The sequence below is a fragment of the Salvelinus fontinalis genome, chromosome 42, assembly GCF_029448725.1.
Source record: "Salvelinus fontinalis isolate EN_2023a chromosome 42, ASM2944872v1, whole genome shotgun sequence".
Classification (NCBI taxonomy): Eukaryota; Metazoa; Chordata; class Actinopteri; order Salmoniformes; family Salmonidae; genus Salvelinus; species Salvelinus fontinalis.
Window position 1 is genome coordinate 1,329,722 of NC_074706.1, and position 16,481 is coordinate 1,346,202.

General features: G+C 40.5%; 2 protein-coding genes across 2 annotated transcripts; one reads left to right on the forward strand and one right to left on the reverse strand.

Annotated features, from left to right (window-relative positions):
• Positions 1–730: 730 nt before the first annotated feature.
• On the reverse strand, positions 731–6,259 carry LOC129841311 (C-type lectin domain family 4 member M-like). Its single transcript, XM_055909521.1, has 6 exons — positions 5,958–6,259; positions 4,121–4,222; positions 3,678–4,016; positions 3,415–3,557; positions 3,182–3,285; positions 731–1,050 (listed from the first exon to the last, which is right to left on the reverse strand). The coding sequence occupies exons 1-6, from the start codon at positions 6,097–6,099 to the stop codon at positions 918–920; spliced, it is 963 nt and encodes a 320-aa protein (XP_055765496.1). The 5' UTR covers positions 6,100–6,259; the 3' UTR covers positions 731–917.
• A 5,004-nt stretch (positions 6,260–11,263) lies between these two features.
• LOC129841354 (erythroblast NAD(P)(+)--arginine ADP-ribosyltransferase-like) lies at positions 11,264–12,914 on the forward strand. The gene is given in 3 exon segments (XM_055909594.1): positions 11,264–11,298; positions 11,300–11,339; positions 11,616–12,914. Coding segments are annotated over 3 exon segments (828 nt in total). The 3' UTR covers positions 12,369–12,914.
• Positions 12,915–16,481: the final 3,567 nt, after the last annotated feature.

The following is a 16,481-nucleotide window of genomic DNA, read 5'->3' on the forward strand; positions in this document are numbered from 1 at the left end:
AGGAGAGGAGACAGGAAACGGGAGGAGAGGAGACAGGAAACAGGAGGAGAGGAGACAGGAAACGGGAGGAGAGGAGACAGGAAACGGGAGGAGAGGAGACAGGAAACGGGAGGAGAGGAGACAGGAAACGGGAGGAGAGGAGACAGGAAACGGGAGGAGAGGAGACAGGAAACGGGAGAAGAAGAGATAGGAAACGGGAGGAGAGGAGACAGGAAACGGGAGGAGAGGAGACAGGAAACGGGAGGAGAGGAGACAGGAAACGGGAGGAGAGGAGACAGGAAAAGGGAGGAGAGGAGACAGGAAAAAGGAGGAGAGGAGACAGGAAACAGGAGGAGAGGAGACAGGAAACAGGAGGAGAGGAGACAGGAAACAGGAGGAGAGGAGACAGGAAACAGGAGGAGAGGAGTTGGGAGTAGAGGAGATGGGAGAAAGTAGCCTTAGTGTCAGAGACAGAGTAGGAAGAAGAAAATTAAGAGAATGAGGAAGAGAGAAAAAATAAGACAAATAATTGTTGTGTTTAGATTTAGAGGAGAGTATGTAAACATACTGTACTCTGTATTTCACACAGAGTGAGTCTAAGCAACTTATTATGTGTCAAGGTTGAGCACATTTTTACTCCTGAATGTATTTAGGCTTACCGTAACAAAAGGGTTGAATACGTTCTGACTCAAGACATTTCAGCTTTAAATCTTTTATTAATTTGTAAAATAATTGAAAAACATATTTCCACTTTGACACTATGAGTTATTGTTTGTAGGACAGTGACAATGAAACCTCAATTTAATCCATTTAAAAATTCAGCGTTTAAACAACAAAATGTGGAAAATGTCTAGGCTGTGAATAGTTTCTGAAGTCCTGTAGCTGGTATCATGACTTTCAACATGACAATCAACATCATAACTAAGAGTGAGAGAGAACTATTTCTCACACATCCAGTAATGGTTAGTTGAACACGGATAGTCATGCCATTTTCCTTGGTCTGATGAACTGTGAGAGAACAACGCACAGTTCTCCCCTACACCACCATTAGGCTGTCCACTCTCCCAATACCTGCAGTAGAAACAACAGCGTTAGACTGACCTCTCTCTCAGAACCTAGAGTATGAACAACACAGAGTTAGACTGACCTCTCTCTCAGAACCTAGAGTATGAACAACACAGAGTTAGACTGACCACTCTCTCAGAACCTAGAGTATGAACAACACAGTTAGACTGACCTCTCTCTCAGAACCTAAAGTATGAACAACACAGAGTTAGACTGACCTCTCTCTCAGAACCTAGAGTATGACCAACACAGAGTTAGACTGACCTCTCTCTCAGAACCTAGAGTATGAACAACACAGAGTTAGACTGACCTCTCTCTCAGAACCTAGAGTATGAACAACACAGAGTTAGACTGACCTCTCTCTCAGAACCTAGAGTATGAACAACACAGAGTTAGACTGACCTCTCTCTCAGAACCTAGAGTATGAACAACACAGAGTTAGACTGACCACTCTCTCAGAACCTAGAGTATGAACAACACAGAGTTAGACTGACCTTTCTCTCAGACCATAGAGTATGAACAACACAGTTAGACTGACCTCTCTCTCAGAACCTAGAGTATGACCAACACAGAGTTAGACTGACCTCTCTCTCAGAACCTAGAGTATGAACAACACAGAGTTAGACTGACCTCTCTCTCAGAACCTAGAGTATGAACAACACAGAGTTAGACTGACCTCTCTCTCAGAACCTAGAGTATGAACAACACAGAGTTAGACTGACCACTCTCTCAGAACCTAGAGTATGAACAACACAGAGTTAGACTGACCTCTCTCTCTGAACCTAGAGAATGACAACACAGAGTTAGACTGACCACTCTCTCAGAACCTAGAGTATGAACAACACAGAGTTAGACTGACCTCTCTCAGAACCTAGAGTATGAACAACACAAAGTTAGACTGACAACTCTCTCAGAACCTAGAGTATGAACAACACAGAGTTAGACTGACCTCTCTCTCTGAACCTAGAGAATGACAACACAGAGTTAGACTGACCACTCTCTCTGAACCTAGAGAATGACAACACAGAGTTAGACTGACCACTCTCTCAGAACCTAGAGTATGAACAACACAGAGTTAGACTGACCACTCTCTCAGAACCTAGAGTATGAACAACACAGAGTTAGACTGACCACTCTCTCAGAACCTAGAGTATGAACAACACAGAGTTAGACTGACCTCTCTCTCAGAACCTAGAGTATGAACAACACAGAGTTAGACTGACCACTCTCTCAGAACCTAGAGTATGAACAACACAGAGTTAGACTGACCTCTCTCTCAGACCCTAGAGTATGAACAACACAGAGTTAGACTGGCCTCTCTCTCAGAACCTAGAGTATGAACAACACAGAGTTAGACTGACCTCTCTCTCAGAACCTAGAGTATGAACAACACAGAGTTAGACTGACCACTCTCTCAGAACCTAGAGTATGAACAACACAGAGTTAGACTGATCACTCTCTCAGAACCTAGAGTATGAACAACACAGAGTTAGACTGACCACGATCTCATAACCTAGAGTATGAACAACACAGAGTTAGACTGACCACTCTCTCAGAACCTAGAGTATGAACAACACAGAGTTAGACTGACCTCTCTCTCAGACCATAGAGTATGAACAACACAGTTAGACTGACCTCTCTCTCAGAACCTAGAGTATGAACAACACAGAGTTAGACTGACCTCTCTCTCAGAACCTAGAGTATGAACAACACAGAGTTAGACTGACCACTCTCTCAGAACCTAGAGTATGAACAACACAGAGTTAGACTGACCACTCTCCCAGAACCTAGAGTACGAACAACACAGAGTTAGACTGACCACTCTCTCAAAACCTAGAGTATGAACAACACAGAATTAGACTGACCACTCTCTCAGACCCTAGAGTATGAACAACACAGAATTAGACTGACCACTCTCTCAGACCCTAGAGTATGAACAACACAGAGTTAGACTGACCTCTCTCTCAGAACTTAGAGAGATGTGGTCATTGTTATTATAGAACAGTAGTCTCTTACCTTGGGGTGGTCAGTGTTATTATAGAGCAGTAGTCTCTTACCTTGGGGTGGTCAGTGTTATTAGAACAGTAGTGTCTTACCTTGGGTTGGTCAGTGTTATTATAGAGCAGTAGTCTCTTACCTCGGGGTGGTCAGTGGGGTGCCGTCCACCCATTTCCAGGTCCCCTCAGTAACAGAGTCAGTCAGACCAATCCAGGCCTTCTTAGTAAGGCCAAAGAGAAACTCCTGTTGGAGAGAAAGATACTGATATTGTCAACTACAATAGACTACACATGTTAAATACTGGAAGATACATTACTGACCAAGGCATGTTTGATCATAAACCCCACCCCCTGCCATATATCTCTATCTCACCTGTTCCATATCACTGTTTATGATCACCAGGTCTGCTCCTCTCTCCAGACAGTCCTTTCTGCTCTCCTCCCAGGTTTTAGCCTTAGTTAACAGGAAGTACCAACTGGAGTTAAACTTATGCCAGCCTTCAGGACAGGTTTGTTCTACAAGATAAACACATGAATTCTCATCTTATTATTCTGCACATATTATTGTAGAATACAAACACAAGTTGACTGCATATTAGATATGTGATGTTATGATTATTTATTAGGTGAACTCACTCAGATTAGAGAACTTTGACATGACATCATCTTTCTCTTTCTGTTGCTGGTCTCTCTCTTTAGTCAGGGTGTTACTACTGGTCTGTAGCTGGTCTCTCTCTTTAGTCAGGGTGTTACTACTGGTCTGTAGCTGGTCTCTCTCTTTAGTCAGGGTGTTACTACTGGTCTGTAGCTGGTCTCTCTCTTTAGTCAACTGGTTGTAACTGGTCTGTAGCTGGTCTCTTTCTTCAGTCAGGGTGTTGTAACTGGTCTGTAGCTGGTCTCTCGCTTTAGTCAGGTTGTTATATCTGGTCTGTAGCTGGTCTCTCTCTGTTGAGGCGTGATGACCAATGACTCCATCTGTAAAAGGGAAAAGTTAATCAAACATGTAACTTCCACACTATTGATCATTAAGTATGATTAAGTAGGCTACTTAAGTCTCAGTGGCAACATACTAAACTTACAGTAGACAGACAGGCCTATGATCCCAGCCAATAAGAGAACACACAGCAGCCCCAGACACACTGCAGCAATTCCAGAGGGTCTCTTCCACCACTGAAAATGTACTGAATCACACATTATTAAAGTATGATATTTGGTAATGTGTTTTACTGTTTTATCATCCACGATTGGGACAAATAAATAAAATAAAATAGTACTTGTCACATGCGCCGTATCCAACAGGTGTTTTATGAAAAACAAAAAATAGAAATAAAAGTAAGAAATAATTAAAGAGCAGCAGTAAAATAACAATAGCGAGGCTAAAAACAGAGGTTACCGGTACAGAGTCAGTGTGCGGGAGCACTGGTGGCAATGCCAATTGTTTCGGTAGCCATTTGATTAGACGTTCAGGAGTCTTATGGCTTGGGGGTAGAAACTGTTTATAAGCCTCTTGGACCTAGACTTAGGAGCTCTGCTTCTGCTTGCCATGCGGTAGCAGAGAGAACAGTCTATGATTAGAGTGGCTGGAGTGTTTGACAATGTTTAGGGCCTTCCTCTGACACCGCCTGGTATAGAGGTCCTGGATGGCAGGAAGTTTGGCCCAGTGATGTACTGGAATGTACGCACTACACTTTGTAGTGCCTTGCGGTCGGAGGCCGAGCAGTTGCCATACTAGGCAGTGATGCAGCCAGTCAGGCTGCTCTCGATGGTGTAGCTATAGAACCTTTTGAGGATCTGAGGACCCATGCCAAATCTTTTCAGTCTGTTGTGGCGTCTTTTCAGGTTTTGTTGTGCCCTCTTCACGACCATCTTGATGTGCTTGGACCATGTCAGTTTGTTGGTGATGTGGGCACCAAAGAACGTGAAACTCTCAACATGCTCCACTACAGCCCTGTCGATGAGAATGGGGGCATGCTCGGTCCTCCTTTTCCTGTAGTCCACGATCTTCTCCTTTGTCTTGATCACGTTGAGGGATAGGTTGTTGTCCTTGCACCACACGCCCAGGTCTCTGACATCCTCCTTATAGGCTGTCTCGTCGTTGTCGGTGATCAGGCCTACCACTGTTGTGTCATCGGCAAACTTAATGATGGTGTTGGAGTCGTGCCTGGCCATACAGTCATGAGTGAACAGGGAGTACAGGGGGACTTAGCACGCACCCCTGAGAGGCCCCCGTGTTGAGGATCAGGGTGGCGGATGTGTCGTTATCTACCCTCACCACTTGGGGGCCCCGTTAGGAAGTCCAGGATCCAGTTGCAGATGGAGGTGTTTTGTCCCAGGGTCCTTAGCTTAGAGATGAGCTTTGAGGGTACTATGGTGTTGAACGCTGATCTTTAGTCAATGAATAGCACTCTCACATAGGTGTTCCTTTTGTCCAGATGTGAAAGGGCAGTGTGGAGTGCAATAGAATCATCTGGATCTTTTTTTTTCAGTATGCAAATTGGAGTGGGTCTAGGGTTTCTGGGATAATTCTGTTGATGTGAGCCATGACCAGCCTTTCACTAACTGTTGCTACGGGTCGGTAGTCATTTAGGCAGGTTACCTTAGTGTTCTTGGGCACAGGGACTATGGTGGTCTGCTTAAAACATGTTGGTATTACAGACTCGGACAGGAAGAGGTTGAAAATGTCAGTGAAGACACTTGCCAGTTGGTCAGCACATGCTCAGAGTACACGTCCTGGTAATCCGTCTGGCCCTACGTCCTTGTGAATGTTGACCTGTTTAAAGGTCTTACTCATATCGGCTACAGAGAGCGTGATCACACAGTCCTCCGTAACAAAGCTATAATGCTACAAAGCTATATTACTACATGGTAATCTCACCTGTTTAATGTGTGTGTGCGTGTGCGTGTGTGTAATCTTACCTGAAGCAACAACTCCATCTCTTGGACTGGGCTTGAAGGCTCTTACGTTGCCATATATTTGGCCATCAATGTCTGTGTTCTTCATTGCATCAGGCTCATCGTCTTCAAATCCATCTGAGATTTCATAAACTCCCTCTGACATCTTAACACACTTGTGCTCAAATACAGTAACTTCTACTTCTAACCTCAAATCTAAAGTACATCTATAGCTGTGTCTTCTCCCTGCAAAGTGCTGTGTCTGTGTGACTTTAGGTAGTGAAACTCTATCAGTAAACAACAGTGAAGGGGAAACAGTGAAATTAGCACAACCCTGGCCACCACGTGACTCCCACCAGCCTTAGTTTGATAATATAATACATGATAGATATGACTCCACCAGTCTTAGTGTGATAATATAATAGATGATATAACTCCAACCAGTCTTAGTGTGATAATATAATACATGATATGACTCCACCAGTCTTAGTTTGATAATATAATACATGATATGACTTTATATCATGCTATATAAAGCATTTGTGAATTCACAGGGTCCCAATTTTGGATCTGCTAAAGTGAATTGGGATCCTGTTAATTGACAGATACACTACATATATCCTGACTGAGTTTACATCACCCCCAGCCTTCAAATGGAGAACACATTATGGATCTCACTCTGTGACTGGTGGTGTAGGGGGAAGTTGTCCCTAGACGCTGATCTTGGGTCAGTTTTGCATTTCCACCACAAATGGTTCAGGTTAGGATCAGGGGAGGGATTGTTGATCATAGATCTATACCTAGGGGAAACTTACCCCCAGAGTTTGACTGGCCACCAACGACCATATACAATGCATTACGAACACTTTCAGACCCCTTCACTTTTTCCACATTTTGTTGCGTTACAGCCTTATTCTAAAACTGATTAAAACATTTTTTCCGTCATCAATCTACACACAATACCACATATTAACAAAGCAAAAACTGTTTTTTTGAAATTTTACCAAATTTTTACACAAATAATCCACTTACATGCAGGGAGAACATATAGAAAAACCTATTGTTGACTTTCAAATGAATCATTAGACATAGTTTTACAGAGAAGTAACACTAAGACATGGCTTTGAAATATACTTGAGACCAAAGAGTAACACGTATGCTGTCCAACCAGAGAGAGAAGAGGAAACTGTGGCTGTCAGAGTGAGATGGGAGGGAGGGAGAGCAGTAGCAGGGCTATTTGTTTCCTGGGTGTGTGAGGTCACAACTCAGCACCGCTCAATCTATCAACCACAATGAGGAGAGCGCTGTCTCGTTCAAGGCCGACTAGATTGCATTTAAGTTGAACGCAGCAACAAATGGGCATCAGATTGGTATATCATATGATGTGGTAAACGGATATGTTAAACACCAATCCAGGAGTTGTGAAATCTGGCAGGAGACTTCAATGTAGTCAGCCTGGAACGTGGCCAACAAAATGAGTGGTGTTGGAGGAGAGACTTGGTAAAATGAAGGAAGCTTTCAGCAGCCATCTTGTTGACAAGCAGAGACAACAGAGTAGGGTGACCAGACGTCCACGTTTTCCGGGGACAGTCCCCGTTTTTAACAGTGTATTAAAAACTATCTGCAAAGTGAAATAATATTTTACGTGGCAAGAAAGACCGGGCAGCAGAGCCTACCGGTTGACGTCTCAATTGCGTTGTGCTTGTTTCCTCCAGCAGAGGGGGCTGCTTGCTATAGCAGCTTCATTCACTCTTCTTCTTCTACTAACTACTTGCTCGCGCTAGTTTTAGAGAAGAAAACTGTTATGGAGAACTCGGACAGAAGCTAGCAAGTGTCAAGTGAATCCACAACATCACCACACACGTATTTTCAAGCCAGGTAAGTTACAATCGTTTGAGATACTAGCTAGTGATGTTATAATGTCACAATTTATTATATAGATAGATGATGTGCTCTAGAAAGGTTTTAAATAGGTTTACTAGCTAACATTAGCTATGTCGACTAAGGTATCTAGCTAGGACAGCTAACGTATACTCACCCCATTCCGTACAAATGTACGGAAGCACAACATTCAAACGAGGCTACAAAGAAAACTATTGGGACGGTAGCGACTGTGTTGACTTCAAAATCGGGGGTGTGAACTAGGTTTCTATTCAAGCGTTGATCGACATGGTAATGGCTCTATAATATTGGAGAAAAGTTGAAAAAACGGACCCTCAGTTACATCGTGACGTGTCATGTCGTAATGTACAGCACGCATAAAGCAACTATTTCTGTCTTACAATCTCTCTCCACCAGGTGTAGCACTTCTCTCATCGTTTAGAAACAAGAAATGGACAGTGGCGGGGGTAAGGGGGGGATACCTAGTCTTTTTTTGCGTCCTCATTGCATGCGATCATCATTCTCAAAGCCGCTGTTTACTTCTAAGATCACTTTAGCACCGCCCTAAAAACCTGATTCAAATTCGACACAAACCTTCAAATAGGTATGTAATGACACATGATATAAAATCTTTATAGTGTTTTATTTACATTTTAGAGGCGATAAGGTGATAAGTTGGACAGATCGAGTGAAAAAAAGCACTTTTCCCACACAACATCTCTGCTTCTCAAAATCACGCATTAGTTTCGCTTCCCCACCCGCCATTTTTAAAAAGACCCGACGGGGCTCATTGCCTGCTTGAATTATGCAGAAACGGGCAGCGTTTAGGTCATGTAATTGATAATGTTGGAAAGGGGAGAAATTGTGCTTTACAATGGTATTGACATTACAGTTGATCTGGAAGTATTACGTTTTTGGGGCGCTAAAATAAGGGCAATTGTACGGACCAAGGCGATGTACGAGTTTACGTGAGTTTACGTTAGCTACTGTCGTGGTAGCTAGGCCTTAGAAAACGTTCACATGTAAACATGCTGTTTACAGGCTATTTTGAAAATATAATTATATCAAATGAATGCACAATTAATTATGAGCATATTTATTTGTAGATTACAATTTTAATGGTTTGGCATTATAAGTAGTGTGAAAATATATTTTGAAATTATCATTTATAACATTAGCATAATGTTTTCTGTTAGAGAGTGGAGAGGAAGACTGGATAGGAAGAAGAGTGAAAGAGAGAGAGGAAATGTAAAGATATGGTTACAGAGCCTGACAATTTATTATTCCAAACAATGTTTTTGAGATAAAATACAAAAGGGAGTAAAGGGAGTAAAAAGAGTCAAGCGAGGAGAGTGTAGAAGAGTGAGGTGGAAAGATAAAGAGAAGGAAAGGAAGGAAGACGAGTGAAGAAAAGAGGAGGAGAAAGTTAAGAGAGTAAGAAGAGCAGACAGAGGAGGTGCAATGGCTCTTTCCAAGAAACGGAATGAATGATATATGGACAGCAGCAAGAAATGGGTTCACTGTTCCTATGCTTATTGTGAAGACAAACTTCAACCTCCCCTGCCAGGAGTTCATGGAGAAGCTGGCCAAAGACAGAGCAATCCTGAAGAAGATACATTCTTCTGAGAAATATGCAGATTAGGTTGGTATGAGTATACTATGTAGTTACCATTTACATCATCGTCTTATTTCTTTATTATGTTGTTAAGTAAGTATTTCACATATACTATCTCCTGTTTTTTCAATTTTGCTCATGTTCTCTTATGCTCTTATTCTACCAGGACCACTGAATGGCTGTTCAGATCGGACAGTTCTGTCTTGTCTGTAGTGTTTCTGTAATATAGTTGGCTTCTCTCAGTGTGCCTGTTAGAATAAATACATAAAACCGGAATTGTCACCTTTTTTTATAAAATAGATAATAACATTGTATATTTTAATGATATATTGACCGCCAAACTGGAAATGTCCCCGGTTTAATTTCAGAAATCTGGTCACCTTACAACAGAGATCATAGGGTGGCATTGAACTGTCATAACATCCACTGTCTATCCACAGGTTAACTGTCATAACATCTACTGTCTATCCACAGGTTAACTGTCATAACATCTGCTGTCTGTCCACAGGTTAACTGTCATAACATCTACTGTCTGTCCACAGGTTAACTGTCATAACATCTACTGTCTATCCACAGGTTAACTGTCATAACATCTACTGTCTGTCCACAGGTTAACTGTCATAACATCTACTGTCTGTCCACAGGTTAACTGTCATAACATCTACTGTCTATCCACAGGTTAACTGTCATAACATCTACTGTCTATCAACAGGTTAACTGTCATAACATCTACTGTCTATCCACAGGTTAACTGTCATAACATCTACTGTCTATCAACAGGTTAACTGTCATAACATCTACTGTCTATCCACAGGTTAACTGTCATAACATCTACTGTCTATCCACAGGTTAACTGTCATAACATCTACTGTCTGTCCACAGGTTAACTGTCATAACATCTACTGTCTATCCACAGGTTAACTGTCATAACATCTACTGTCCATCCACAGGTTAACTGTCATAACATCTACTGTCTGTCCACAGGTTAACTGTCATTACATCTACTGTCTGTCCACAGGTTAACTGTCATAACATCTACTGTCTATCCACAGGTTAACTGTCATATCATCTACTGTCTATCCACAGGTTAACTGTCATTACATCTACTGTCTGTCCACAGGTTAACTGTCATAACATCTACTGTCTATCCACAGGTTAACTGTCATTACATCTACTGTCTATCCACAGGTTAACTGTCATAACATCTACTGTCTACCCACAGGTTAACTGTCATATCATCTACTGTCTATCCACAGGTTAACTGTCATAACATCTACTGTCTACCCACAGGTTAACTGTCATAACATCTACTGTCTAAAAATATCAGAAAAAGATACCTGTTAGAGGGAAACAGCTAGTCAACCCCTGCACCATGTGGTCAGTCAGTTGTCCATGACAACCATGACAACTGACTTACCGCACAAGGTCTGCATGACTTTGTTCACGTATCAACTTGGTGCTTCAGTGTGGGAATATGGTTTGTGGTTATGTCTGCTTGTGAAGTCATTTCTCTAACCTGGTATAAGTAGATGCTATCAGACAGTCAGCAAAACACAAGTCCTGAAGCTGAACAATACAAAACAACCTCTGTCGTGCTCCAGTCTGGTAAGTCCAACCATCAGATCGTTATAAGCTATTTTTATAATGAATATAATGATTGCCAGTATGTTTGCATTTACTATCAGCTCCTATATGGTGCTATTGCAATTAGTCCCATTTTGTTATTTGTTAAAAGTGAATAATATTAAAGCTATGTTGTATCATGTTGGGTATTGTTATGCTGATTGGTATGGTCTCCTCTACACATTGTTTTACTACAGGACCTGTTGAAGTCATGAGGAGAGAAAACATCCTAACCTTTGCTGTGCTGTGTATTCCATGCCTGGACTCTGGGTGTGGACTCCAAGATGGTAAGAGGATCTCTCAATCTGTAACATAGAACTAGAAGATTACTTCTGGAAGTGTTTTAGCACATAGGCTTTTTCAGCATTGCTCACAATCCAGCATCAACTTCTGTTTGTTCTATAGAACTATAGGATTTTGAGATGAGAACCTTGTTATGAAAGGGTATTACCAGCATATGGTCGTGCTATAGTTCATCTGTGAACAAGATCGCCGCAGTTAAACGTTTTCATAAACCATTCCTCTTGTTTTTGGGCAGTTTTTCCCCTCCGTATTCTCTGAAGGTTCATCTCCGTCAGCCTGGTCTCAATTCCCCCATACCCTTAGACATGGTCCCTGAGTCTGTTGACGACATGTACAACGGCTGCACTGAACAAATGTACAACAAGGTGCAGAAGGAATATCTGGAACATGAAAACAGCAATGTAGGGATCTTCAAAGAAGCCTGGATGAAGGCAGAAGGATGTGCAAAAACTCTGATGAAACGATTCAAAAAGGACAAGTCCAAGTCCAATTCTAAAGACAGACTTACACATAATCATATCAAGGCTATCTGTGCTTACTCAGGAGGTCAAACTCAAATATACCCAGTGTTCAACCAAGCAGTCCGGACCAATAGAACAGTGTACACAACCTCCTTCCAGTTCCACTCCCTGCATTTCCTGCTGACTGACGCCATTCGCCTCCTGAAAGAAAACCAACAGGGCTGCCACACCACATACCGGAGAACCAACATGGAGTTTGGCGGTAAAGTTAACCAACTAATAAGATTCGGCTTCTTTGCCTCGAGCTCTCTTGACAAGAGAATTAGTCAATCATTTGGAGAGAAGTCCTGCTTTGAGATAAAGACCTGTGCAGGAGCTTATCTCAAGTCCTACCCAGTGTTGGGAGAAAAGGAGAAGGAGGTGTTGATTCCACCTTTTGAGATGTTCAAAATTACCAAAAAGGAAAAAGGCCAGAATGTTCTTAACTGTAAATCTCTCTTCAAACTGGAGAGTGTAGGGTTCCAGAGCAATCTGAATTGTAAAGCTGTATAGGAAAATACAGCAGTCGAACTGTATGTTAGTCAATGAATATCTCTCTCATTCAGAGAGTGAAACGAAACATGCTGGGTTGCTTGTGCTTGGTTGTTCCATGTGGATTCCCCCATCACTGTTGACCTGTGTTATATACTGTATGTTCACATTGTTCTTCTTCTGCCAGGTCCTTTGCTCCATAATGTAAGACAGGGAGACACAGGGAGAAATCTAATATAGAAATCCTGCTACCAACAATTTCATCACAGTTTATGGGTTCAAATACTATTTGAAACATTTTCAAATACTTTAGCTGAGTTTAATTTAGCTTGCCTGTTGCAATGGAACCAATAGAACAGTCCCCAAAGTGCAAACTCTGTCCATCTGGCACTCCAGGCAGGTTAAATAAAATGCTCAAAGTATTTGAAAGATTTCAAATAGTATTTGAACCCAGGTCTGGTCATATATAGCATTAACTGTAACTATATTTACTGTAGCATTTACTGTAACTATATTTACTGTAGCATTAACTGTAACTATATTTACTGTAGCATTTACTGTAACTATATTTACATTAACTATATTTACTGTAGCATTTACTGTAACTATATTTAGATTAACTATATTTACTGTAGCATTTACTGTAACTATATTTACATTAACTATATTTACTGTAGCATTTACTGTAACTATATTTACATTAACTATATTTACTGTAACTATATTTACTGTAACTATATTTACTGTAACTATATTTACATTAACTATATTTACTGTAGCATTAACTGTAACTATATTTACTGTAACTATATTTACTGTAGCATTTACTGTAACTATATTTACTGTAACTATATTTACTGTAGCATTTACTGTAACTATATTTACTGTAACTATATTTACTGTAGCATTTACTGTAACTGTATTTACTGTAACTATATTTACTGTAGCATTTACTGTAACTGTATTTACTGTAACTATATTTACTGTAACTATATTTACTGTAGCATTTACTGTAACTGTGCCTACATGGAAAAATGTATTATCTAATGTGGTGTAATTTAGAGTTAATTATGTTTTTATCATACTTTTTCAGCACTTGCACTGTAGCATCAATAAAGCATCACTGAACATGATTAAAGCAGTTCAATGGGATTCAAAGACCACCGTCGACAAATGATTACATTGTGCATTCTCCAGAACAACCAGAAGGGGGAAGCATTTCATGCAAAAAACAGACCAACTACAGTATTTTTTAGCTACCTCTCTCAGTGGTCACCTAACCTGGTCCTGGAGAGCTACAGATGAAGGCTATTGTTCCAGCCCAGCAATAAAAACACTACATTCAGTGTATCATCAACTTATCATCAAAGGTCTTAATGCCACAGTCTTCTTTAAAAGTATATACCAGCTAAGATTGAATGGGCCACCAACAGGAATGTAAACCGTAGAGCAAATGCATCCTATGAGATTTTAGGATTTAAATAGTGAATAAGCCTGAAATTGTTCAAGTAGTGTGAAGGGGATCATGGTCTCATATCAATGAGTTAGAGAGAAGATACCCCAGTTAAACATGACTTTTTGTAATTGGTCATAGTTGAGTGTCTCGAAGCAATGTAAGTTAAAACATAAGATTAATTTGTGTCAGCACTCAAAAACTAGATTTCAAAGTTATTTCATGCTGTTTTATTCATTTAGAGGCAACGAGCTAAAACAAACATTGAGTACTGACAACAGTAGAAGCTCAGCTACAATACAGTATAAAACTAGTCCTACTCGGTGTAGAGTTATGGAGTAAACATGATGTCAAGTGGCATGTAAATGTCAGTCTTCCATCTTCCTTTGGCAACGCTCAATTTCCACAAAAGGGCAGAGGAATAAGACCAACAGATTCAAAACGAACTATTAAAAACAGCCAATGGGAGACCGGCACGAGAGTTTGTATTGTATGAGTGAGACCTGTACTGAAGTGGCATTTTATCTATGCAAATAGCAGATACAGGATAAATGACTGTCCGGAGGGAGGGAGGTGCACCAAACTGAAGGCAACTTGGTAACATCACAGCCACAAGCACCAGAGAGCTGTAACCTGATGATAACTAGGATCATCTTTGCGTATACTCTAGATTGTAGTGAAGATGGTGACGTTTGTAGTGTGGGCTGTTTTCTCATTGACCTTCCGTATGGTCGATGGAATGGTATGTGTGTGTGTGTGCACGTGTCACATACCCTAACTGAATGTTAAACATTTTAAATCCTAAAAAGGTGAAATAGCTAAATCCTTTTTCTCTTCTCCAAGGTGAGGCCTGACACCGTTCTGGACATGGCACTTTCATCTGTCGATGATGCATACAAGGGCTGTGTTCCAGCTATGTTGACTAAGGTGAAAGTGTACCTGAAAGACGAGATTACAGCCAATACGGACGACTTCGGGACTCGTTGGACGGACCATTATGATGCTCTTGACAACAAAAAAGCTGATGGGGAACTTACAGTTGAACATATTGTTGCAATCAAGTTGTACTCAGGTATTTTTTACAAAACATTCAATGATGCAGTTCGTGTGGGAAAAGATAAATACAAAGCAAAAACATTTGAGTTCTATGCATGGCATTTTCTGCTGTCTGATGCCATACGTATTCTGAAAAAAAAAAATAATCCCAATGAATGTTTGAAAACCGTATACCGTGGAACCAAACGTGTTTACAAGGGTCAATTAAATCAAGAAATTAGATTTGGCAAATTCCTCTCAACCTCTACTTCTCAGCCTCTTGCTGCAGAATTTGGAACTGAAAATTGTTTTGAAATTGAAACATGCTATGGTGCCTCTGTGGAAAAATATACGATCGCGGGGTCACTTGAGGCAGAGGTTTTGATTCCCCCTTATGAGAAATTTAAAATTGAGGAAGTGAAAAATAGAAACACAGTCAAAGACCTATGGTGCAAAGTTGTTTTCAAACTGAAAAGTGCAACATATTTAAGTGATCTGAACTGTGCTTTAGTGTAAATACAGATCAAGCCCGTTAGGAATCAGATAATGATTCTACTACTTTGCCGTATGTGGAGAAACATATGAGCAATATCCGTACCTATTTGCATTGAGATTTAAGTTCTTAATATGACATCTTACATTTACTGAAATCTGTCATCTAGATGGTTCCTCTGTCTACAGCTTCTATCAATACCAACACTGTAAAATGTTATAACCCACTGCCTTAAAATTGTAAATTATGTCAATACGAGAAATTTAGTTAACATAACCTCATATTAGTATACAAGTTCATTCAACTCTAAATTGTACATCCAGGGTAAACTTATATTGTGTGAATACAGCAATCTATTGAGTCATGTGCGTGGTCCATATCTTTTTGAGAGATACATTCATCTTGGTTCATTTTCCGTCAAGATGTTTTAATCAAACAAGTCGACTTCTGCTTTCTTAAACTTTTTTTTAACAAATATATTTTTAATGTCTGTTAGTTATATTTTAATCAGTTAGGTGTTCACTGTTATTGTTACATTCTGACATCAGGACACAGATGTTAAGATGTAAGTCAATAGACTTGTACTTCCCTGTGTAACGGACTCCATAGGGGATGCTTGCAGCTACTGCCAACATTAATAAAGAAAAACATTCTGCATTATTACATTCACATGTCTTTGTTAAACTTCCACTGAAGCCTTCTCCACTTTTGAGAGACTTAGGCCATGACACACGATTAACTAATGAATGAGTCAATTAATTACTTGTTCAGTAAAGAGATACTGGAAACTACCAGTTGGTATTGAAGGAACGTTTACTGTTTTTACTGCATTGTGTAGAAATGGAAATACAAAATATATTTTTTTCAGCTAAGATTGAATGGGCCACCAACAGCAATGTAAACCGTAGAGCAAATGCATCCTATGAGATTTTAGGATTTAAATAGTGAATAAGCCTGAAGTTGTTTCTATGCTTGGACTCTGGGTGGACTCCAAGATGGTAAGATACAACACTATTTTGAGTGCATTTGAATATGAACGAGAGAGAGAGACAGATATCCATGCAAAAGGATGTCAGCCTCTGATTTCCAGAAAATGACAGAGGAATGAGTCCAACGTATATTCAAAAATAACTGGTCAAATCAGCCAATGGCA

Excerpts from the sequence above, each read along its gene's own strand:
- LOC129841311 (XM_055909521.1), bottom strand. The coding sequence starts at position 6,099 with ATGTCAGAGGGAGTTTATGAAATCTCAGATGGATTTGAAGACGATGAG. Across the intron at positions 4,223-5,957 it reads AGATGGAGTTGTTGCTTCAG|TACATTTTCAGTGGTGGAAG; the intron begins GTAAGATTACAC and ends TGTGTGATTCAG. Across the intron at positions 1,051-3,181 it reads ACCCCACTGACCACCCCGAG|GTATTGGGAGAGTGGACAGC; the intron begins GTAAGAGACTAC and ends TTTCTACTGCAG.